The sequence below is a fragment of the Scyliorhinus torazame genome, chromosome 15 (genome assembly GCF_047496885.1).
Source record: "Scyliorhinus torazame isolate Kashiwa2021f chromosome 15, sScyTor2.1, whole genome shotgun sequence".
Lineage (NCBI taxonomy): Eukaryota > Metazoa > Chordata > Chondrichthyes > Carcharhiniformes > Scyliorhinidae > Scyliorhinus > Scyliorhinus torazame.
In genome coordinates, this window is record NC_092721.1 from 145,693,988 (window position 1) to 145,717,667 (window position 23,680).

Sequence of the window (23,680 nt, forward strand, 5' to 3'; positions counted from 1 at the left end):
TTCACTGGCTAGGCCAGCATTTATTGCCCTTGAGAAGGTGTTAGTGGACTGCCTTCTTGAACTGTTGCCGTCTATGTGGTGTAGGCACTGCTGTTGCAGTGCGGGTTTGCATTCAATCTTCCAGCTTTAATTAAAGGTGATGAACGTTGCTTCTATTTGCCACTTTCTTAAACTTGAATCTTTTGATGTGGACATTACTACAGTTGTATCCTATTGCAGCACTCTTCTGATGACACTAAGAGGAGAGGGATTCAGCTTTTGAAATTTGGCTTCTGTGTCATGACTCACCAATATGTTTCTCCTGTTCTTTCTTTTAAATATCTACATGATTTAAAAATTGGGCTTACTGCTACTCAAGACAATGTTGGCAAATCAGTTTACAAACATGCCAACTACTGTGAATTTATCATACAATAATAAAAAGGGAAAAAAGAGCAGAAGGTGAAGCAGGGCAGACCTTTGGACTTGTTTTGGTTCTGATGTAACAGACTCGCAGTTTGTCATCCACACTGGCTGTGGGGAGGGTCCTGGGCCTGAGCTAAACCTGACCTCTACTCCCCGACACCCAATCTCACCCCTCACCATTAATTTCTATCGCTGCCATCTCTCCACAATGACACCCCAGCTTTGATTCAGGTGGTTTGGGCATATTTGTGTTGATGCCGGTGCTGGGCATGGCTCAAGCTCAGACTCCATGCTGATGTTGTCTCATTGCAATTCCACATCACTGGCTCTGCCAAATCTCCTGCTCAAGCTCAATAGCTAATGCTGTTCAGCTCGAGGGCCATCGAGATAAGATCAAACCCTTCGACAGTTTCCATCACAATATTCACACAATTTAAATTTAATCACAGGGATTGAGGATAGGGGGTTGCAGAACCAGACCTAAGTGTATATCATTATTATTGTAGATATAATTGCAATTTTGGTATCAAATCAATATCACATTGAAGAAAGAGACAGGTCTAAAGGAGAGGAACAGTGGTGCTTAGGAAGGGAAAAAGGTAAACTAGGCAGGTGGATGCCTTATGTGACTGGAAGTCTTAGGTAAACACAGTGCACTTTAGTTCTAGTATGGAGGCAGTAGACAAGGTTACACTTCGATGCTCTAAAATCCTGATTCATAGAATCTACAGTGCAGAAGGAGGCCATTCGGCCCATTGAGTCTGCACCGGTCCTTGGAAAGAGCACCCCACTTAAGCCCACATTTCCAATGTATCCTTGCAACCCCACCTAACCTTTTTGGGCATCAAGGGCAATTTAGCATAGCCAATACACCTAACCTGCACATCTGTGGACTGTGGGAGGAAACCGGAGCACCCGGAGAAAACCCACGCATATATGGGGAAAACTTGCAGACTCTGCACAGACAGTGACCCAAACCAGGAATCGAACCTGGGACCCTGGAGCTGTGAAGCAACTGTGCTAACCACTGTGCTACAGTGCTGCCCGCACGGTTACCACAGCATTGGTCTTGGAGTCTATTGTTCAATACAAGAATATATTATTATATAATAACGAAGGTATTAATGAAGTACCACACCATATCAAAATTATAGAAACACAGAATAGTAACAGCACAAGTGGCCATTTGGTCCATCACATCTGTACGAGCTCTCCGCAAGAGCAATTCATCTATTGCCACTCCCCTTCTTGCTCCCTTGTAGCCTTGAAAATCATTCTTCTTCGGGTAATGATCTAATTATCTTATAAAAGCCACAAAGGGATATGTCTCCACCACAATCTTAAACAGTGCATTCCAGATCTTAACCAATTAATGCGCAAAATGGTTCTTCCTCATGGTGCCATCACTTTTTTTACCAATCACTTTGAATCTGTGTCTGCTGGCTCTTGATCTTCCTCCAATAGGAACAGTTTCTGCCTATCTGCTCTGTACAGGCCGCTCATGATTTTGAATACTTCTATCAAAGCTCGCCTCAACCTTCTCTTCTCTAAGAAGAACAGCCGTAGCTTCTCCAATTTATTCATGTAATTGAATGTCCTCACCCTGGAATCATTCTCAAGAATAATTCCTGCACCCTCTCTATGACCTTCACATCCTTCTTAAAGCGCGGGGCACAGAACTGGCCATAATATTCCAGCTGAGGTTTTGGCAGGGTTTTTATATAGGTTTCATCGTAACTTCCTTGCTTTTGGAATCTATACTCCTATTTATTTTTAAAATATTTTTATTCAGGGCATTTTCCATTTTACAATATACACAACGATCACTCAACTTTGTACAATTTTTATAATAAACAAACAGACCACCAACACATCCCACATGCCCCTCTTTTGTGCAAACCCCCCCATCAAACCCCCCTCTCGTATTTGCTGACCAATTCTTAACGGAGGAGATAAACAGCCTCCACTTCGAACACAACCCTTTCCGACCGCCTAATGGCTTACTTCATTTTCCCCAGATGCAAAAGCTCTGATAAATCGCCACCCAAGTCGTCGCTCTAGACGGCTCTGGTGCCCGCCACTCTAGCAGAATCCTCCTCTGGGCAATCAGGGAGGCAAAGGCCAATATGTCAGACCTTTTCCGGCAGCTCCCGTTCATCCGACACCCTAAATATCACCACCCACAAGCATGGCATTATCTTTACCCCAGAAATCTCTGACATAGTCTCGAAAAAGACTCCCAGAACTTTCCTCAAAATAATCTTATTAATGTCATAAATAAGCTTCCATTAACACTGCAATGATGTTACTGTGAAAATCCCGTAATCGCCACACTCCGGCGCCTGTTTGGGTACACTGAGGGAGAATTCTGAATGTCCAATTCACTTAACAGTACGTCTTTCGGGACTTGTGGAGGAAACCGGAGCACCCGGAGGAAATCCACGCAGACATGGGGAGAACGTGCAGATTCCGCACAGACAGTGACCCAAGTTGGGAATCAAACCCGGGTCCCGAGCGCCGTGAAGCAACAGCGCTAACCACTGTGCTACCGTGCCAGGCCGGACCAAAACACATGTGAGTGGCTTGCCGGCCCCCATGAACAATCTGTCCTCTCTGGAAAGAACCCACTCATACGTGATTTGGTCATGTGCGCTCCGTGCACTACTTTAAACTGGATCAAGCTCAGTCTTGCACAGAGGAGGTAGAGTTTACTCTGTGTAGGGCCTCACTCCACACCCTCCCTCAAATGCACAACCCAACTCTTCCTCCCATTTTCTCTTTATCTCCTCCAGCAAAGCCCCATCCCTCTCTATCAACTGTCAGAGATATCTGAAATCTTCCCTCCTCATATTATCCAAAGATACTACCTTATCCATCAGTGAGGGAGGCAGCAATGAGGAAACGTAGAAAGTTCCTTCCGAACAAAGTTCCTCACCTGTAGATACCTGAACCCATTTCCCCCGGAAGCTGAAACTTTTCATCAAGCTCTTCCTGTCCTGCAAACCTAACCACGAATAAATTCCTAAACCTCTCTACGCCGTCGCGCTCCCAGACCTTGTACGATGAGTCCAATCGCGCCAGGATAAATCTATGGTTCCCACATATCGGCGCGCTTAACAAAATCGATTCCAGCTTAAAATGTTGCCTAAACTGGTTACAAACACTTAAGGAGGCTATTATCACCAGGCTCATAATGACTGATCGGCGAGAATAATAATAATAATCTTTATGATCACAAGTTGGCTTATATTAACACTGCAATGAAGTTACTGTGAAAAGCAACTAGTCACCACATTCCGGCGCCTGTTCAGGTACACGGAGGGAGAATTCAGAATGTCTAAATTACATAACAGCACATCTTTCGGGACTTGTGGGAAAACCGGAGCAGCCGGAGAAAACAACAGACACAGCGAGAACATGCAGACTCCACACAGACAGTAGCCCAAGCCGGGAATCGAATATGGGACCCTGGCGCTGTGAAGCAACAGTGCTAACCACTGTGCTACCGTGGAATGGAAGAGGAGCAGTCAGTCACCAATGCCCTCATTTCATTTTCACATTTGTTAATTTCCACCTTGCCAGTTAGTTTGGTTACTCTGCAGTGATAATCCCGTTCACTCCCTTCAGTCACAATTCCCCCACCGTTTCTCAGATGCAGGGACGCAGGGTGGGGGCTGAAGAGAGTGCAGGTCATTGTTTTCAGGAACTTCCCCTGTTCCACAATATATCAGCAATTTGCATTTATACATCAGCTCGCAAAAGTATGCTCAAAGCTGTACTTGTCTGAAAGCAAGAAAAAATAACTTAACTTTACACTTTAAAATCTCGATTGAATTACTGACCCGGGACTTTTGATTTACTCGAGATGGGTGGATAACGTGAAAAAATAACAGGCACTGCCATTCCCTACTTTTAGTTTCTCCTCAGACACACAAAGGACAAAAATTAATGTTAGTTAGTCGTTTTGTTTTGGGAATCAACATTTTTGTCAACCTGTCATTTTTTCCCGCTTTTCAACTCCTTTTTATTTACTCCTATACAACATTTCGATGAAGACTTTAAGCTCTTAACTTGCTCTCCTTTTTCCTCCACAACAGCTCTGTCCAATAGCTGTCCAACTTGCAAAACACTGCGGGTCTGCAGCCTGTCAGGTCCCAGACAGTAGGAGATGGCACAAATACACCTGGGAGGGTGCTTCAGACTCTCCTGAACTGCATGTGGCAGAGCAGACAGGTCTGCAACTCTCAGCTTGTCTTGTAGCATGCAAGTAATATGCCATTTAAATTCAGTGCACTCCCAGTGTCAGATAAGGGCTGAATTGACATTGTTGGCAGGGTTTTCCCTGCAGCCTTAGAATGCTGCCATTGGGAAACACTGCATTAGCAGCTGACCCTTGACACCCACCCATGACCCACCCGAGGGTATGGACCCGCACTTTGAAAAACACTGCTGAAATTGAAGCAGTATCAGAGTCTTTGTTGGCAAGAAAGTCCACTCACCTAGGAACTTTCAGCCTTCTTGTATAGGTCGGCAAAGCTGTCTCTACCATACTGTTTGTTATGAAACTATCTCTGACATCAGAGGAGGTCCCTGGCCAGAAAATTAATTCTGGATGTGCCTTTTAACAACTGCATGCTGCTCTTTCCTTTCATCAATTCTACACTACAATATATACAAAGACCAGCAGTCTGGATATATTTTAAATACAACATTTTGAGGTGAAAAGCAAAATTAAAAATAATTTTATTTTACCTTCAACCATGAACATCGGTACTTTCCCACCACCATGTGCCAGCATCTCTCTGCGATAGCGCTCTCCCACAGCCCTGAGGAAGAGATAATATTACACCACATGCACTTTTGCTTTGCTGCTGATCAGCATCTTCAGAACGGAGTTATATCTAGTCATAAATGCTGTAACATCAGCTTTAAAATGATAACATTTACTATACTATATGAATGTTCTGAAAAAAATCTGTTTTGGACTCATTTCCGGTAGCTACATCTATGTTTACAATTGACATCATGTGCCTGTTGTTTTCATCTAAACGCTAAAAAGCATATTTACTCCTTTTGGAAAAAGAAATAACTTCCATGTCACAGGGGTTGATAATGCAGTGGGCCCTGGGCCTGTACATTGGGAAATACATATCAGCATCCCATAATACAACTGATGCTTAGCACCCATTAAACGGTTGCTGCAATGGAGGGGAGCAGAGAAATTTTAAATTTTTTCCTCTGGGTATTCCTGACCTTCTTTCAAGAATATTTGGCAAACTTGCTGCTGAACTGTTGGATCTTAAATCACACCAACTTGTATTTATATAGCACCCTTAAAGGCTCGTCACAAGTGTCATGTGGCAAAAGTTTAGCACCAGGTCACAGAGAGCCATTAGGATAGATGAGGAAAAGATATGTAGAGTGGCAGAGAGGTTTAGTGTACCAGAATTTAGGACATTCACAGCCGAACACACAACCACCAATGGCTATCTGCTCACGCGTGTCCTCCCTCCACACTTCAAAAGGTTCTTATGACCTCTTTGCAGCCACTGGTGCTCTTTCGGTATTAAAAGTCCTGCCAGTTTCAAATGTGACAGCACAACCTATTGGTAGCTATATTTAAATATTTCAATGAGATTACCATGCAAGATCAGCTTTAGTTTTGAAATTAATCTTGAACAAAATTAACATACATTGTTTTTAATTGATCATATTAGGATTATATGACTCTAGAATCATAGAATCTCTACAGTGCAGGATGAGGCCATTCGGCCCATCAAATGTGCACCAAACTGCCACTCCCCGGCCCACCCCACCCTATCCCTGTAATCTAACCTGCACATTGCTGGACACCAAGGGGCAATTTAGCATGGCTCAATCCACCTAAACCTGCACATCTTTGGACTGTGGAAGGAAACCACACGGCACGGGGAGAACATGCAAACTCCACACAGTCACCCAAGGCCTGAATCAAGCCCAGGTTCCCTGGTGCTGAGGCAGCTAAACACTGTGCCACCGAGACTATGTAAGCAGTCAGTTAATTAGCTTGGGTATTTCACTAGGATTTTTGAAATGTTATTACCAGTATTGTGCATCGCATGCAATGATATTGTCTTAACAAAGTTTAAGGTGGCATGCAACAGCAAAATTGCTGTTGAATAAATTTGGTGTTAACAACTCATTAGATTGTGCAATGCTGTGACAAGAATTGGTTTATTCATTTATCAAGATTGAGACGTCTACCAACAAAGATTTTGAACATGTTAATTTAAATTTGTAGACAAAATATATTTAACAGTCATGAACAAACAACAATAACTAGTCAACTGATTAACCTGCAGATTTTGTTTACTGGGAGCTCTTCTGGTTTACATTTACATATTCAGAACAATAAAAAGCCATTGGACTCAAACATGCGCCCTCATGCCTAGGCTGATTTCGTCCTCATCCACCAAACATCTCCTTCCCCCATTTCCCAGAAGGGACAAAGAAAGTCCAGAGAATTGTAGCAAATCCAGGAGTCATCTTGAAAAAACGTTTTCTTGCTTGCATATTTGAACAATGGCCTAGGTTTTTCAATCATAACATTAAAATCATAGATCATTGAACATAGAAGGGGGCCATTCAGCTATCTTTTAAAAAATATATTTGATCTCCTTTTTCACATTTATATCAAATTTGCACCCACCAACAAATAATCAACAGTAATACGATGGTAATCCCCTGGCCAACGATCCCTTTATCCCACCGACCCCCAAATAGCCCCCAGCATTTTAAATACAAACACCAAAGAAAACGAATCAGGAATCCACCATCAACCTATACATAATCACCAATAACTTATACATTCCAATGTCCCCCCCCCCACCATGTTCGATGTCATCCAATTCCTGAAAATGCATAATAAACAAAGCCTATGAGTTGTAGAACCCTTCCATCCTTCCCCTCAACTCGAACTTCACTTTCTCAAGTGTTAAGAACTCCAACAGGTCCCCCTGCCTAGCCAAAGCAACCATTCAGCTATCTTAAACAACTATTCAATCAATCCATTTTAACAGTTAATAATCAGCAGCCCTACAGTAACAGAATATTGGCCAATTTTGAGAAATTGCTATTTGAATTTGTTTATTTAAAAAAATATTTTTATATATATTATATATACACACACACACACCAAACACAACCAAAACCAACAAGAGAACAAACAGGAAATCTCATAACAAATAAATAACCAACACCCCCACACCCCACCTTCCCTGCAGTTACCCTCCACTCACTCTGCCTCCTTTTTGAACCCCAAAGTCCACCCCCCGCCTGATGGGTTAACTATCCTGGAAGAAATCGACAAAAAGATTCCCACCTCCGGGCAAACCCCTCCACAGACCCTCTCAAAGCGAACTTGATTTTTCCCAACCTAAGGAATTTTGCAAGGTCGCTCACCCACACCCCGGGTTCGGGGGCTCCGATTCCCTCCATCCCAACAAGATCCGTCTCCGGGCTACCAAAGAGGCAAAGGCCAAAACATCGGCCTCTCTCACCTCCTGGACTCCTGGGTCTTCCAGCACTCCAAAAATTACCACTTCTGGACTCGCGACCTCCATCACCCTCAGCACCTCAGACATTACGTCAGCGAACTCCCAACAGAATCCCTTCAGCTTCGGACAGGCCCAAACACGTGGACATGGTTCCCCCCCCCCCTCCCCCCGCACCGCCCAAACCTATCCTCCACCCCCTCAAAAGTCTACTCATTCTGGCCACCATCATATGCGCCCTCTGAACTACTTTAAATTGGATGAGGCTAAGCCTAGCGCATAGAGGATGCATTCACCTTTCTTAGAGCCTCCTCCCATAGTCCATCCTCCAGCACCTTCCCCAGCTTTGCCTCCCACTTCCGCTTAACTTCTCCTATCGGGGCGTCCTCCCAGTCATAATCAGCCAGTGCAAGTCCAGGTCCGGGATCTTCCCCAGCACATGCCTCATAAACTGCACATTGTCCCAATTTGGGGCAAACATTTACCAGGACCACTGGCATCCCCTTCAGCTTCCCACACACTATCACAAATCTTCCCCCCTCCGAATCTGCTACTATATTCCCCACCTCAAAATCCACCCATTTATTTACCAGCACCGTCACCCCCCACGCCTTCATGTCTAATCCCGAATGGAGGACTTGCCCTACCCCCACTCCCCCGTCCCCCTCCACCCCCCTTTTGCTTAGCCTGGTCTGATCCCAGATTGTCAAGTGTGTTTCTTGTAAAAAGGCCACGTCCGCCTTCAAGCTCCTCGTGTGTGAAAACACGCAACCGTTTAACTGGCCCTCATGTTCAATGTGACCAACCTGGTCGGAGGGCACCCGACCCCCATCCCCTGTTGATCAACCATACCGCTTCTTAGGCCAGCCCCCGGCCCATGTCACATGACCCTTCAGGCCCACCCTCAGATGTCCACCGTCACCACCCCCTCCAATGCCACACCACAGCAAAAACACCTTTCATCACCCCCCCCTGCCCTTTTCTCTTAAACAAAACAACTACTCCATCCCCCTCTGCTACCCTAACCATTTGGTCACCCCCCACTGCGCTCCAGTTAACTAGCTCACCCAGCTAACCTGGTAGCCCCCGCCCAAGGCACCCAAGCCTCCTACCACCCGTCGAATTCCCCCCCCCCCACTCGCACACCTCATAAGCAACAATGAAACAAGATAAAAAAGCTGTACTCACCCTCAATCGCGACAAATATATCTCGAAGGAGTGAAGTTCTCCAACAACCAACAAAAACAAATCTACAAGAAAAAACGGACCGAAAAAGCACCCATCTCCTCACACTTCCTCCACAGTTCAATGTCCCCCTTCACCTGTCAGTCAACTGTCTCTTAAAAACTCCATCGCCTCTTCTACTTTCCAAAATAGTGTTTGTAGCTATTAAAAGTCACCCAGAGGCCGGCCGGGTACAACATCCCAAAGTCACCCCCTTTTTAAAGAGGGCAGCCATCACCCGATTAAACACGGCTCTCCTTTTCGCCAGGTCCTTGTCCAGATCCTGGTATGCCCGAAGCTCGCTCCCCTCCCAGGTGTATCTCCTCGTCTGCCTCGCCCAGCTCAGTATCTTCTCTTTTTTAAATATAAATTTGGAGTACACAATTCATTTTTTCCAATTAATGGGCAATTTAGCGTGTCCAATCCACCTACCCTGTACATCTTTGGGTTGTGGGGGCGAAACCCACGCAAACACGGGGAGAATGTGCAAACTCCACACGGACAGTGATCCAGAGCCGGGATCGAACCTGGGACCTCGGCGCTGTAAGACAGCAGGGTTAAAGCCCTGCGCCACCATGCTGCCCTGTCTATGTATCTTTTCCTTGTCCAGGAACTGGTGAAGATGCATCACCATTGCCCTCAGTGGCTTATTAGCCTGCGGCTTCCTCATTAGCGCCCTGTGCACTCGGTCGACTTCCAGCGGCCGGTCAGAGGTCCCCTCCCCCATCAACGTCTCCAGCATCTTGGCCACATACGTGCCAGCAACCGCTCCCTTGAGCCTTCAGGCATCCCCACAATTCTTAGTTTCTGCCTCCGGGAGCGGTTCACCAAGTCCTCCACCTTCTCCTTTAACCGCTGCTGAGTCTCCCACATCACACCTATCTCGGCCGCCAATGAGGCAAGCTCCACCTCGTGCTCCCCCACCTCCTCCTCCACTTTCCGAATAGACTGGTCCCGGGACTCCAGCCTCAGCTCTACACGGTAAATTCCCGCTTTTAACGGTTCCACCGCCTTGGTCAGGTCCTCCTGGCCCCCCCCCTCCTCTTGTTGGCTAAACGTCTCATTTAAAAAGTCCACCAGTTGCTCCATTGACCACTGGACAGGCAAGGCAGACCCTTTATCCTCTGCCACCTTGACCTGTGGTGCACCAAGATGCTCTTGCTCCAACTGCTCCCTTCTTCTCAACCCACTTCTGGCCCGTGGATCCATCCACCAGTGGAGTCAAACCTTTCTCTAGTCAGCCCTACATCTTTTTTCTCCAAAACATTCCCCTTACAAACAGGGAAAAAGGCCGCAAAAACAGCCTCGAGCGGAGCTGCCAAATGTGCGACCACTCACACCATGGCCGCCACCGGAAGACTTGAATTTGCTGTCTGCACATGGTTTGTAAATATCAATTTTCCAATTTCACCACTCAATTTAATCCAACTGACTAAAGAACTGGAACTATTAGCTTATCATTGAAATGGAATAAGACAAAGATCTATTATGCATGCCTTTGATACAGCAGAACTTCTACTCTCTCCCGCACTGTTTGGCATCTATTCATTTAATTATTTCGATCTGTTTTTCTTACCTCTGTAAAATGCCTTAGGACATTTCTAAATTAAATATATATACATACAAGCTGTTATTGTCCAAAAATGAGCACTATGGAATAGATTAGATAGGATGGGTTTGCTGTGTGTGGGGCATTGCGGGGGCTCACTGAACTGAACTGCCAGTCTCAAGAGCCTTGCAATGAAGGAGTCATTAAACAAAGCACTTGGCCACAGTAATAGGAGCATTTAGAAAGAAATTGCTGGTGGAATTCTCATAAGCTACCCTCGCATAGTGTAGCTTAATTGCCGGCTTGTCCTTACAATCAAAAGGCCATATGATCTGAAGCGGTTGGAAAAAGGGAAATAATAAATAGTCAATGCACAAATGCTTTTGAAACTGAAATAATTATATTCCACAGGCACCACGGGCTAAACCCGCATTTATCGCCCATTGGGTAGGTGGTGCACCTTCTTGAACTGCTGAAGGGTATGTGGTGTAGATACACCCATAATGTGGTTAGGAAGAGAAGTCCAACATGGATAGCTTTTTATCATGCAATGAGCTAGGGGAAGGGAAGACCTTGGATACATATGGTTGCTGGAGAGGGGGATGGCTCCTTGAGAAGAGATAAAGGGGAAGTGGGAGGAGGAGCTGGGAGTTGCACAGGGAGGAAGAGCCTGGAGTGAAATACTGTATTGGATGAACTCAACCTCCTCTTGTGCCAGGATGAGCCTGATGCAATTTAAAGTGGTTCACAGGGCTCATATGACTCGTCAGGTGAGAGAGGTGCTCAATGGGGCCGGCAAATCATGTACATATGTTTTGGTCCTGTCTGAAACTGGTTGAGTTCTGGGCATCTGTGTTTGAGACTTTGTCAATGATTGTGGAAGTGAGATTGGAGCCGTGCCCTTTGGTGGCAATTTTCAGCATATCAGAGTTGTCAGAGCTGCTGGAGGGGAAGGGGGCCTATGTTGTAGCCTTTGCCTCTCTGATTGCCCGGCGACAAATCCTTTTGGATACAGGCCAGCAGTGCCACCTACGGCTTCGGCGTGGTTGGGGGATGCGACAGAGTTGCTGCAAATGGGAAAAAATTACGTTTGTCCTTAGGGAGTCGGAAGAGGGGTTCCATTCGACGGGGAGGCTGTTTATCTTGGTTTTTAAATATCTGTTTGTAGCCAGCAATTAAGGAGTGGGGTGGGGGGGGGGAGAGAGAGAGAGAGAGAAATTGAACGTAAAATTATTGTGCTTAAAAAGATCTAAAAATTACAAAATGCCTGTATGGTTGTATTTGTTTTTATGATCGTTGAATGTTTGGTATTGTTTGCAATAAAATATATATATATATTTTTTTTTAAAAGGAGAGGAATTCCAGGAATTCGACCCAGCGACACTGACAGAACAATATATTCCAAGTCAAGCTGGTGTGAGGCTTGCAGGTGCTGGTGTACATTGGTTGCAATAATGCTACTCCTCCAAGAGGTAATTTCACTTCATACCAAAGCTATTAAAATAGCCTTAAGATGCTAACTGCACAATAATATAAATTAAAACTCACTTGTGCTACAAAGTCAAAACATATTTTTGGTTGATCGAGAAGGTTTAAACACATTTTGTTCTTAAACACACATCAGTTGCTGCACCATGTAAAATGAGTTTCAAATAACTTGAAATGCAGCCAGTTTGTTTAATTCAGGCCTGCAAATGTGGCAGTTAGGCTACAAACTTACTTTTTGCAAGACAATTGTCAGAGTAAAAAAAATAAAAAGACAAGCCACTAAGTATTCTTTATTGTATGTTTAAAAAGCCATTGGGCAATAAAATCAATCAATTTTGAAGCTTCTTGCTTTGCAGTAATTTATGTTGCTTGGTCAAGCAAGTGGTTCATGTTCTAGTTCTACACTCAATCCAAGTTTAAAAAGGTCAGCTTACACATTCCATTGTCCATCCAAGTCAGCATTTTAAAAACCTCAATTTTATCTTCATTCTTTAATGAAACCAATATTTATTGTATGTCTATGTTTTTCATGTATGGAGCGATCTGCCTGGACTGCACGCACAACAATACTTTTCACTGTACCTCAGTACACGTGACAATAAATATAAATCAAAGCATAGAATCATTTGGCACAAAAGGAGGCCATTTGGACTCCCCTGCTCTTTGCCTCTAGCCCTACATTTTTCATCTTTTTATGTATATATCTGATTCCCTTTTCAGGTAATGCATTCCAGACCCTTATAATTTGTGTAAAAAAATCCAATTTCCCCATGGATTTCTTTTTGTCAATTATGTTCAATCTGCATCCCCTGTTACTGGGTTCGAAAAGTTTCTCTTCATAATACAGTATCACTCGTCAATGCTGATAGATGGGCCAGAAGTGGGTTGAGAAGAAGGGAGCAGTTGGAGCAAGAGCATCTTGGTGCACCACAGGTCAAGGTGGCAGAGGGTAAAGGGTCTGCCTTGCCCATTTCTTTGTGATCAATCACAATTATTTCCATATTCTCATTTTCTAACCTGTTAAGTGGGTCCTTCATGAAACATTGCTTCCAAACCATAGAGGCGACAGCTCTCGACATGAGGTAGGAATAATACTTGGCACCATATCCAACTAGGTGGCTAAAACGTAGCTGCCATGCCTAAAAAGAAAACAAAACCGTAAGTCTTTGCCCATATCTCAAGAATTTGAAAATATTTTGTTACGTTAACCAATAAAATATTTCAGGCGAAACCGTTTTCATTGCAATATTGTAGCTACTGAAAGGATACAGAAGAAAGCTACAAGAATGATTTGAGGGGATGAAGGGATTGAAGTATTAGGAATGATTATGTAAATTGGCCAAGTTCTCACTAGAAAACAGAAGGGTTAATATGATTGTTGGTTGCAGGATTACAAAAACACACGACCCTAACAAGTTATTTCATTTCATCAAGCACAACAGAACCAGAGGTCATGGCCTCTGCTTGAAGCAGGGTAAATTCAAAATTAATCTCTGGAAACAATATTTCTGTGAGTGAATGATCGATCATCCTTACGGAATGGTGGAAGCAGATAATATTGATTAATTAAAATGCCATTTCGATAGACTTCTTTCAGAAAATAACACTTTTGGCTGCAGAATATGTTGTGAAAAATGATAGATATAGCATGCTTGGGATATCAGGTGACTTTGGACCTAAATGTTCTGGGAGGTATCAGATGCGAAATCCAGAGGTTGTATTGAGTAGCATCTGTCACTTGGTTTACGCTGCTGCCACAAGATTTGTTTAACACCTCCTTATTGAACGAACCATGCCACAAAATATCCTGCTGATATCCATGATCATGGCATTGGCACCAGCTGGATCTGACCATGACCAGATGTCACTCACTGAACAACATTCGCACACACAGCTACCACAATGCTGACTGTGATACCAATCACTCCCTGTGGATCAGGGTCAGGATGCAACCCTTGGAAATCTTTTAATTAAAAGCAGAAATGTACATGGGAAGCAAGAGCAAATAAAATCTGACATTTGAGATCAACATCATTGGGATGGGATCTGTTATTGAAGTCAGGCAGGTCGTTCTCATTGATTACAAGAGAGATCTGAGTGAGAAGATTCTGAATGCTCAAAGTCAAGGACAACAAACTGCTCGGTAATGCACGCTGACTACTGGTTCAAAATTGATTCATTTTATTTGCCAGAATATCCAGATGTCCTACAACACTGGGAATGCTAGGGGCTTGTATGAAGGAATCTAAATGGCAAGATATCCATCAGGAAAGGGAATGGCTCAATTGAAAATAAGGAAGGGGAGCTCATCACTGGCTGCAATAACAGTTGAGAGATGAGTGGAACACTACTGTGAGTGTACTCTAGGGCGAACATGGTCACCAAGCAAGCTCTAGGCACTATAGAGCATGCCTGTCATGGAAGAGCGGGATATCAAACCCACAGTAGACAAACTTGGCAAAGCTATTGACTCACTTGCTATGGGCAAAGTTGCAGAGTGCTGATGGTTTACTGCTTGAACTAATAAAGCATGGGAAATTGACACACCTGTTGCATCTTTACAAAACTTCTCACTCTACTGGAAGGAGGAGGCAGTTCCCTAGGATATGCATGATGCAAGTATTGTGGCTTTGTGCAAGAATCATAGAATTCCTACAGGAAGGAGGCAGTTCCCCAAGATATGCTAGATGCAAATATTGTGACCGTGTACAAGGAAAAGGGCGATCACAGCGATTGACAGCTATCGAGGCATTTTCCCGCTAAGCATCATGAGAAAAGTATCTGGTGTGCTGCGATTGTCAGGCCGCAGATCCTGATCGGCCACATCTAACTCAAAACCTTTGTGTGCTTACAGAATTGGAAGGTCTACAATTAACATGATCTTCTCAGTCAGACAGCATACATTGCCTTCAACGATCTAACAAAGGTATTGGACTACATGAGCAGAGACAGTATATTTACACTACTGGAGAAAATTGACAGCCTGCTGACACTGCTCAATGTGATCTCTTTCTATGACAACATGATAGCAGGGCAACATGGTAGCACAGTTGCTTCACAGCTCCCTGGTCCCAGGTTTGATTCCCGGCTTGGGTCACTGTCTGTGCATTCTGCCTCTGTCTGCATGGGCTTCCTCCGGGTGCTCTGGTTTTCTCCCACAGTCCAAAGATGTGCAGGTTAGGTGGATTGGCCATGCTAAATTGCCCCTAGTGTCCAAAAGGATGAGGTGGGGTTACTGGGTTACGGTGGAGGCATCGGCATAGGTAGGCTGCTCTTTCCAAGAGCCGGTGCAGTCTCAATGGGCCGAATGGCCTCCTTCTGCACTGTAAATTCTATGATGGGTAAGCTCAGCAAAGACAGGGCAACATCAGTACTCCATCAGTTCTGCAGTGTGGTCAAATAGGGTAGTGTTCTGGCACCAACACTCTTTGGCATATTCTCTTTGCTGCTGTCATAGGTCTTCAGATTGTCCTCAAGAGAGCACCTACTCACATACCAGAACTGACAGAAAGCTGTTGAGCCTTGCTCGCCTGAGATCCAAAACAAAAATGGACCAAATCCTCATCAGAGAGTTGCTCTATGTTGATGATGCCACACTAGCAGTATATAGCAAGGAACATCTTCAGCAGAAAATGAACAGTATTCCTCACGCCTGTGAAGAGTTCGGTTTGACCATCAGCATCAAGAAGATGAATGTTGTGGTTCATGATGTACCATGTTTGTCAATGTACCATTTGTCAATGTACTCTGTCGATTATTCTTTTTTTGTCTACTCGGTACATACTGGGTACGCTCACTTGGCCGCAGAAAAATACTTTTCACTGTACTTCGGTACGTGACAAATAACTCAAAATCAAATGATGTTCCCATCTATCAGCATTGACGAGTGATACTGGAGGCTTTTGACAGTTTCACATATCTCGGCTCCACAATCACCAGTATTGTGTCACATGGTGCTGAAATTATCACGCATCACAAAAGCTGCAGCTGTGATGTCCAAGTTGAGTAAGAGTGCATGGAACAACAGCAACCTGATTGAGAACAGCAAACTGTGAGTCGACCAAGCCAGCATACTCCTCTACAGTGGTGAGACCCATAAAACATATGGTTGGCAGGAGAAAGGACTAACTAGTTTCTACCTTTACCGTTTCAGACATATCCTCGACATCTCTTGGCAGGACTCAATCATCAACCTGAGAGTCCTGGTATGTACAAATTCCATCAATTGCTAAACCAATGACGTCTGCGCTGGCTCGGCCATGCTCATCTGATGGATGACAGTCAAAGGCCTTCTGTACGGTGAACTGGGCACTGGGTCATGGCCTCCTGGGCTCCCATATTTGTGCTACAAGGACATCCACATGTGAGATATGAAGATAGCAGACAATGACACTGACAACTGGGAGATGGTTGCTTACATTTGTGACCTCTTGAGGCTAACTGTTTAAAGGGCATTGGAAGAGGGAAACCCCAGCTGGCCAAGAAGAGGGCCCAGAGAGAACTGGGCAGTGAATTGTGCACCTTCTCACCCCACTGAATTCCTCTGCAGCAAATGCCACAAAGACTGTCATGACAGAGTCGGGCTCCTGAATCACACCAGGTAATGTTTAGCACAGAGCTGACCACCATGTCACAACTCACCACCTTTTGAGACAAAAGGCTGCCATCACTAATGTTTTGTCAGCAAATACTGCAGCCAATTGTTTGGGCTTCTTTCAGAAATATGAGTTGGCAACTTTTTGGCTTGGCTGAGATGTAACAAAACAGAAAATAATCAAACACCTACAATATGTACAGATAGCACTTTGCCCTTCATAGTTCATTTGAAAGCAATAACATTGGCGACATAGACTTCTGGTGACAGCGGGCGGGAGGCGGCCGCACAATGGAGGGCTTCCGTTCGGGACGGCATTTTCGGGGCTTTAAGCCCGGTCCCAGGGTCCATGGAGGTGGCAGAAGCAGGGAGAAGGCACGGAGGAGGCACAGTGAAGACACAGGAGGGAAAAAAAAACAAAGAAAAATGTCGAGGGTGAGCAAGAAAACGGCCGGAAAAAAAAACAGCTGAATGTCCGTCGGGGAGTGGAAAGGTCACCGCGGGGTCACCAAGGAAAATGGAGGCTGGAGCACCAGGGAAGGCTGCTTACGGCTGAAGAAATAACTAAGGTGATGTCTGCGGAATATGAAAAGCAGTTGGTGCAGATTGCGAAATGCATGGAGACGGTGGGGAAGGAGATGAGGGAGGTTTTGAGTGTGCTGGTGGAGGAGGCGGTTTCCCCGGTGAGGACGGAGGTGGCGAGCGCAGTGGCGGAGGTGCGAGAGCAAGGGGAGGCGCTGAAGGAAGTGGAGGAGACGTTATTGCAGCACGGTGATCAACTTGCCTCAATGGGGAAAGAGATGCGGAAGGTGATGGACACTAACAAGGATCTGCGAGGAAAAATGGAAGACCTGGAAAACAGATCCAGGCGACAGAATTTGAGGATTGTGGGCTGCCCGAAGGAGTTGAAGGACCGAAGCCGACTGAGTATTTTGCCGCGATGCTGTAAAAACTATTGGGGGAGGGGGAGGATCCCTCCCGATATGAACTGGATAGGGTTCATCGGTCGTGGAGGCCTGTACCAAAGGCGAGTGAGCCGCCAAGGGCAGTGACTCTGTGCTCCCGTAGGTACAGTGTGAAGGAGAAGGTCCTGAGCTGGGCCAAGAAGAAGCGGGTGGTGCAGTTGGCTGGAGCTGGTATACGTGTATACCAGGACTTTACGGTGGAGCTGGCAAGGAGGCGGGCTGCCTTCAACCGGGTGAAGAGGGCACTGTACATTAGCAAGGTGCGGTGCGGCATTGTATATCCAGCGAAGCTGAGGGTGACTTACAAGCTCAGAGACTTTTATTTTGGAACGGCGGAAGCAGCGGAGGAGTTTGCAAAAGCAGAAGGACTGTGGCAGAACTGACAAATTGAGGAATGGCCATGTGCCGATGTAACCTCATGACTGTATTTTCTTCCTTTTTGTATCACTGCGCGCGGGTGTAGAGACTAAAGGAGTCAATGTGGTATATATTTGGACAAGGGAAGGGACGGGAGTTTCACTCGAAATGAGGGTTCTTTGGGGTGTAGGTGGATATGCGGGGTTTGTGTGCTAAAAGGGGGATCTTTGGGCTTTCCTAGGGCCGGGCAAGGGGGAAAGGGACCCGGGCGGGGGCCTCCACGCTGGCCGGTTTAAGCCGGCCAGTGAACGGGAGTGAGGTGGGGGAGGGGCTGCGGCCATCGGAGCCTGGCAGAACAAGGTCCGAGTGGTCTAGCCGGGGTGGAAAGTTGGGGGGAAGGAACCGAGGTTGGGAGGAGGAGTTTTACAAGAGGCAGTGGACGGGAGGAGCTGGAGACCTGGGGTGGGTGGGGCGGGGGGGATAACTGTGTAAGATTAAGGGTGACTACAGGTAATCCCTGATTCCTTTTTGTAATTTGTTTATGTAAACATGCGGGTTGAGGTTTGGGGGTTGGTGGGTAGATGGGATCGTTGTTATTATGGGGACTGACATATCTTACTGATTATTGTTTATTGTTGATGGGTGTAAATGTGGGAGTAAATGTGAAAAAGGAGAATAAAAAAAAAAACAGAAAAAAAACATTGGCGATATACCACTACAGGTTGTAAATTGCATCACCAAAAAGCACTTCAACATTCTAAGATTTGTGGAAAAGTGAAATCTATGGGTTTCATTGCTGCTTGTTCAACAAGATGGTAAGCAATTGTGTGCATGACAGGCGAGGCAAAATCAATAGCTGTGTTTTAAAATCGACCTGTTCTCCAAATCTTAAACTTTTGCCTTCATGCTCTTGTTGCCCTCCCCCACCAGCAGTATCTCCCCTTCGCCCCTCATGCTGTAACAAGGTCTCCTCCATACCCTTCAATGTCTCGCCTTATTCTTTCACAGCCTTCAAAGTTTTACCCAGCTTCTCTAGGAGCAGGTTCAATGCCTCCTCAATGGTGGCTTTAAAAGAGTCCTTCATCTCTTTATCTAGCCGCTCAAACTGCTTGTCCATCTGCTTACCAACCTTTCTAGTTCCTGTGCCATCACTACAGCTAGCATGTCTACCATGATGGGCACAGCCACCTCCACCATCCTCTCTCCTTCAGATTCCCTCACCGGGCCACCAGCCTGGATTTTCCTTTTCATCAAGACTTTCAACATAAAGGAACGGGTCACATTCTCCCAGTGTTTGCATGGATCTCACCCTCACAACGATGGGCAGGCTAGGTGGATTGGCCACGCTAAATTGCCCCTTAATTGGGGGCGAAAAAAGTAATTGGGTACTCTAAATTTATTTAAAGAAAAGACTTTTGACATAACTCCGTCGAATAGCCATTACCTAGCTCGACCAGCTGGGTTCGATCACAAAAATCCCTTGGAAAATGGGGAAAGGGGATAAAAAAACAAAGAAGATGGTGTGAGCCACCTTTCGTGCGACTTCACTTGCTCTCACATGGCGTCTGTCTGAAGTTAAAATACTAGCTTTTAAGTTCTATATGCAATCCATCCAAAATCACAATACAAGTTTAACGCAAACTTGGCATATCAGCTTTGAATCGAAGATAATCCAATATTAACAAAGTCTTACCGTGTTTGGTACATAGGGCAGCCCATAAAATTTTTCCTGGGTTTCTTTCAGTATCTCCGTTGTTGATTTTAGTAAAGGGTACTTTCCATGGTAGATTTGATCCAGGACTGAATAGAAGATCTAATATAAAGAAAACCTTTCACAGTTACTGTAGCTTATTAAAGGCTAATTAAATACACTGTATAATATGCAAGAAATGATACTGAACTTTATATATGTGATCAGAACATCTGGTTAATAAGACAAAATTCTTAAACATAGGAACATAGGAATTAAGAGCAGAAGTAGGCAATTCAGCTCCTCAAACCTATTCCTCCATTCAACCAGGTCATGGCTGATCACTTTGTGGTCTCAAATTCACCTCCCTGCCTGTTCCTCATATCCCTAAAACATGATTTTTAAATCATAAATGTATCTATTTCCTTCTTGAAACCATTTAATGATTCAGACTCCACCTCACTATGGGGCAGTGAGTTCCACAAATTCACCACCCTCTGCGAGAAGTAGTTCCTCCTCATCTCAATTTTAAATCTACTGCGTCTCAACCTATATCTGTGACCTCCCATTCCAGATTGCCCCACAATGGGGAACATTTGGTCCATGTTTACTTTATCAATCCCTCTTAGTGGGGCGGCACGTGGCACAGTTGTTAGCACTGTTGCCTATGGCACTGAGGACCCGGGTTCGAATCCCGACCCTGGGTCACTGTTCGTGGGGAGTTTGCACATTCTCTCCATGTCTGCATGAGTTTCACCCCCACAGATGTGCAGGTTAGGTGGATTGGCCATGCTAAATTACCCCTTAATTGGGAAAAAATAATAATTGGGTAGTCTAATTTTAAAAAAAAATCAATCCCTCTTAGTATTTTATGTACCTGGCTCAAATACCCTCTCATTCTTCTCAACTCCAGCGAGTATAAGCCCAAACTGTTTATCGCTCCTCATACGTCAACCCTTTCATCCCTGGAATCAATCTGGTGGACCTCCTCTGAACTGCCTCCAATGGCACACCACTCTTCCTGAAATAAGGAGACCAAAAATGGACCCAACTTCAGATGAGGTCTCACTGACACCCTACACAATTGCAACAACACCTCTCTACTATTATACTCCAGCCCTTTTGCAATAAACGCTAACGACAGTATTCCAACATTGTGATGTAATGCAATGAGAATGGGAGAGCACAGAAGGAGGTCTTTCAACCCATTAAATCTGTGTCAACTCTTTCAAACCAGTTCACTGTTCTTTCTCTATATTCCTATAACATTTTTTCTTTTAGGTAGTCATACAATTCCCTTCTGAAGTCCACTACTGAATCGGTTTCCATCAGGCAGTGCAATCAAATCTTAAGCATTAGTTGTATGAACAAAGTTTCTTCTCACATCACCTCGGCTACTTTTGTCAATCACCTTAAATCTGTGCTTTCCAAATTTCGACCCATTTTTACTACTGGAAATAATTTCTTTCTATTTACTCTATCTCAATGTTTCATGATTTTGAACACCTCAATCAAATCTCCTCAGCCTTCTCTACACTAAGGCAAACCGTCCCAGCTTCTGCATCCATTTATTTAACAACAGACCCTAATCCCTGGACCCATTCTAGTAAATCTCTTTCCGCATCCTCGCCAAAGCCTTAATATCCTTCCTAAAGTGAAGTGCCCAGAAAAAGGCACAATGCTCCAGCTGACGTATTATATGGGTTCAGCATTACTTCCTGGCCTTTTCTGTTTATAAATCCCAGGATCACATGATGTTTGTTAACTACTGTGTTAACTTATCTTGCCCCCCCCCTTCAAGATTTGTAAACAAAGCCACTCAGATCTCTCTCTTCTTACAAGTCCCTTTAGACTTGTAACATTTAGTATGTACTGTCCCAATCAAAATGCATCACCTCACTCTTTTCCATGTTGAATTGTGCAAGCCTGTTTAGTTCACTTGGCTAGACAGCTGATTTGTGATACAGAGCAAGGCCAGCAGCATGGGCTCAATTCCCGTACCAGCTGAGGTTACTCATGCCTTCTCTACCTGCCTCCTCACCCAAGGTGTGGTGATCCTCAGGTTAAATCACCAACAGACATCACTCCCCTTCAAAGGGGAAATCAGCCTATGGTCATCTGGGACTATGGCGACTTTACCTTTATCTATGCAGGCTACGTATTGCTGCTTCACCATTCCGGTTAGCCATGCGCAGTTAAACACGATACCAGAAATTGTCCAAGATACGTTTCTCAAAAAGTGTCCTTAAAATGGTATCCTGTTATTTGGTGCCCCATTCAAGTACATTGAATAGTGTGAAATTGCTGTCTTCATCTCATCGAAATGAGCTAAACTTGCCAGAAAAGATTAGTATAAACCTATTTATTGTGATTGCAAGCTTTCAATGGTTCTTGAACAACTTCTCTGGCCGTGAAAATTATTTTTATCACTATGGAGTCTCACGCCTTCAGTTTGTAATTATTATTTGACTTTTTATTAACCTTTTCCTTTCTCTTGTTTTCAGATCCAGTCATTCTTCACTCTAAACGGGCTGGTTTAGCACACTGGGCTAAATAGCTGGCTTTTAAAGCAGACCAAGGCAGACCAGCAGCACAGTTCAATTCCCGTACCAGCCTCCCCGAATAGGTGCCAGAATGTGGCGACGAGGGGCTTTTCCCAGTAACTTTATTTGAAGCCTACTTGTGACAATAAGCGATTTTCATTTCATTTTATTTTTCACTTTGGTTTGTGTTAGATTTTAACATTGAACTTAAATATTCTAACTTGCCAAATCAGATCATGCACAACTCGTTCACATTTCTTGAACCTAAATGGATAATAATAATAATCTTTATTATTGTCACAAGTAGGCTTACATTAACACTGCAATTATGTTACTGTGTAAATCCCCATGTCACCATACTCCGGCGCCTGTGGAGAATTCAGAACCCTGAGGGAGAATTCAGAATGTTCAACTCACCTGACAAGCACATCTTTCGGGACTTGTGGGAAGAAACCGGAGCATCCGAGAAAACTCACGCAGACATGGGGCGAACGTGCAGACTCTGCACAAACAGTGACCCAAGCAGGAATCGAACCTGGAATCCTGGCGCTGTGAAGCAACAGTGCTAACCACTGTGCTACTGATGCACTGTAGCTTACCCTGTTCAAACAGGCTTCAGATGCTCTACCGAGGGTGCTGCACCTTTTGTCTCCCTAACCTGCAGTAAAATCCAGCGCAAAAAGTTTAACTGTAATGCATGACCCACTGAGTGCAAAATCTGGCCCAGCATGCACCATGAGAACTGTTACAGATATAATTAACAACAGTCACATGCCCATCGAGTCCATTTTTGTTATAAGACAATAGTGCAGGGTAGCAATATGGGTAATAATAAGAGTGAGTTGGGAAGGCACTGACCATACAAACATAACAGTGCTCCAGGCAATAAGAGCAGAGTAGGGAAATTTGTGGAAAGACAAACTAAATGTTCAATAGCTGAATGCACACAGTATTCATAACAAAACAGGTAAATTAGTGATACAAATAGAAATAAAGGGGTTGCAAGGTAACCTAGGCTAGGAACTGGGGCAGCACGGTAGCATTGTGGATAGCACAAATGCTTCACAGCTCCAGGGTCTCAGGTTCGATTCCGGCTTGGGTCACTGTCTGTGCGGAGTCTGCACATCCTCCCCGTGTGTGCGTGGGTTTCCTCCGGGTGCTCCGGCTTCCTCCCACAGTCCAAAGATGTGCGGGTTAGGTGGATTGGCCATGCTAAATTGCCCATAGTGTCCAAAATTGCCCTTGGTGTTGGGTGGGGTTACTGGGTTATGGGGATAGGGTGGAGGTGTAGACCTTGTGTAGGGTGCTCTTTCCAAGAGCCGGTGCAGACTCG

The 23,680-nt window shown here is 44.8% G+C and overlaps 1 protein-coding gene across 2 annotated transcripts in view; it reads right to left on the minus strand.

Moving 5' to 3' along the window:
- The window catches only part of LOC140391874 (mitochondrial intermediate peptidase-like), a 180,546-nt gene that overhangs the window by 29,569 nt on the left and 127,297 nt on the right, over positions 1-23,680 (minus strand). For both annotated transcript variants that reach the window (XM_072476864.1, XM_072476865.1), the window contains exons 16-18: positions 19,808-19,927; positions 13,216-13,337; positions 5,158-5,231 (exon numbers count right to left, since the gene is read on the minus strand). In XM_072476864.1, the coding sequence (XP_072332965.1) occupies positions 5,158-5,231; positions 13,216-13,337; positions 19,808-19,927 (316 nt within the window). The remainder of the gene's footprint in view (positions 1-5,157; positions 5,232-13,215; positions 13,338-19,807; positions 19,928-23,680) is intronic.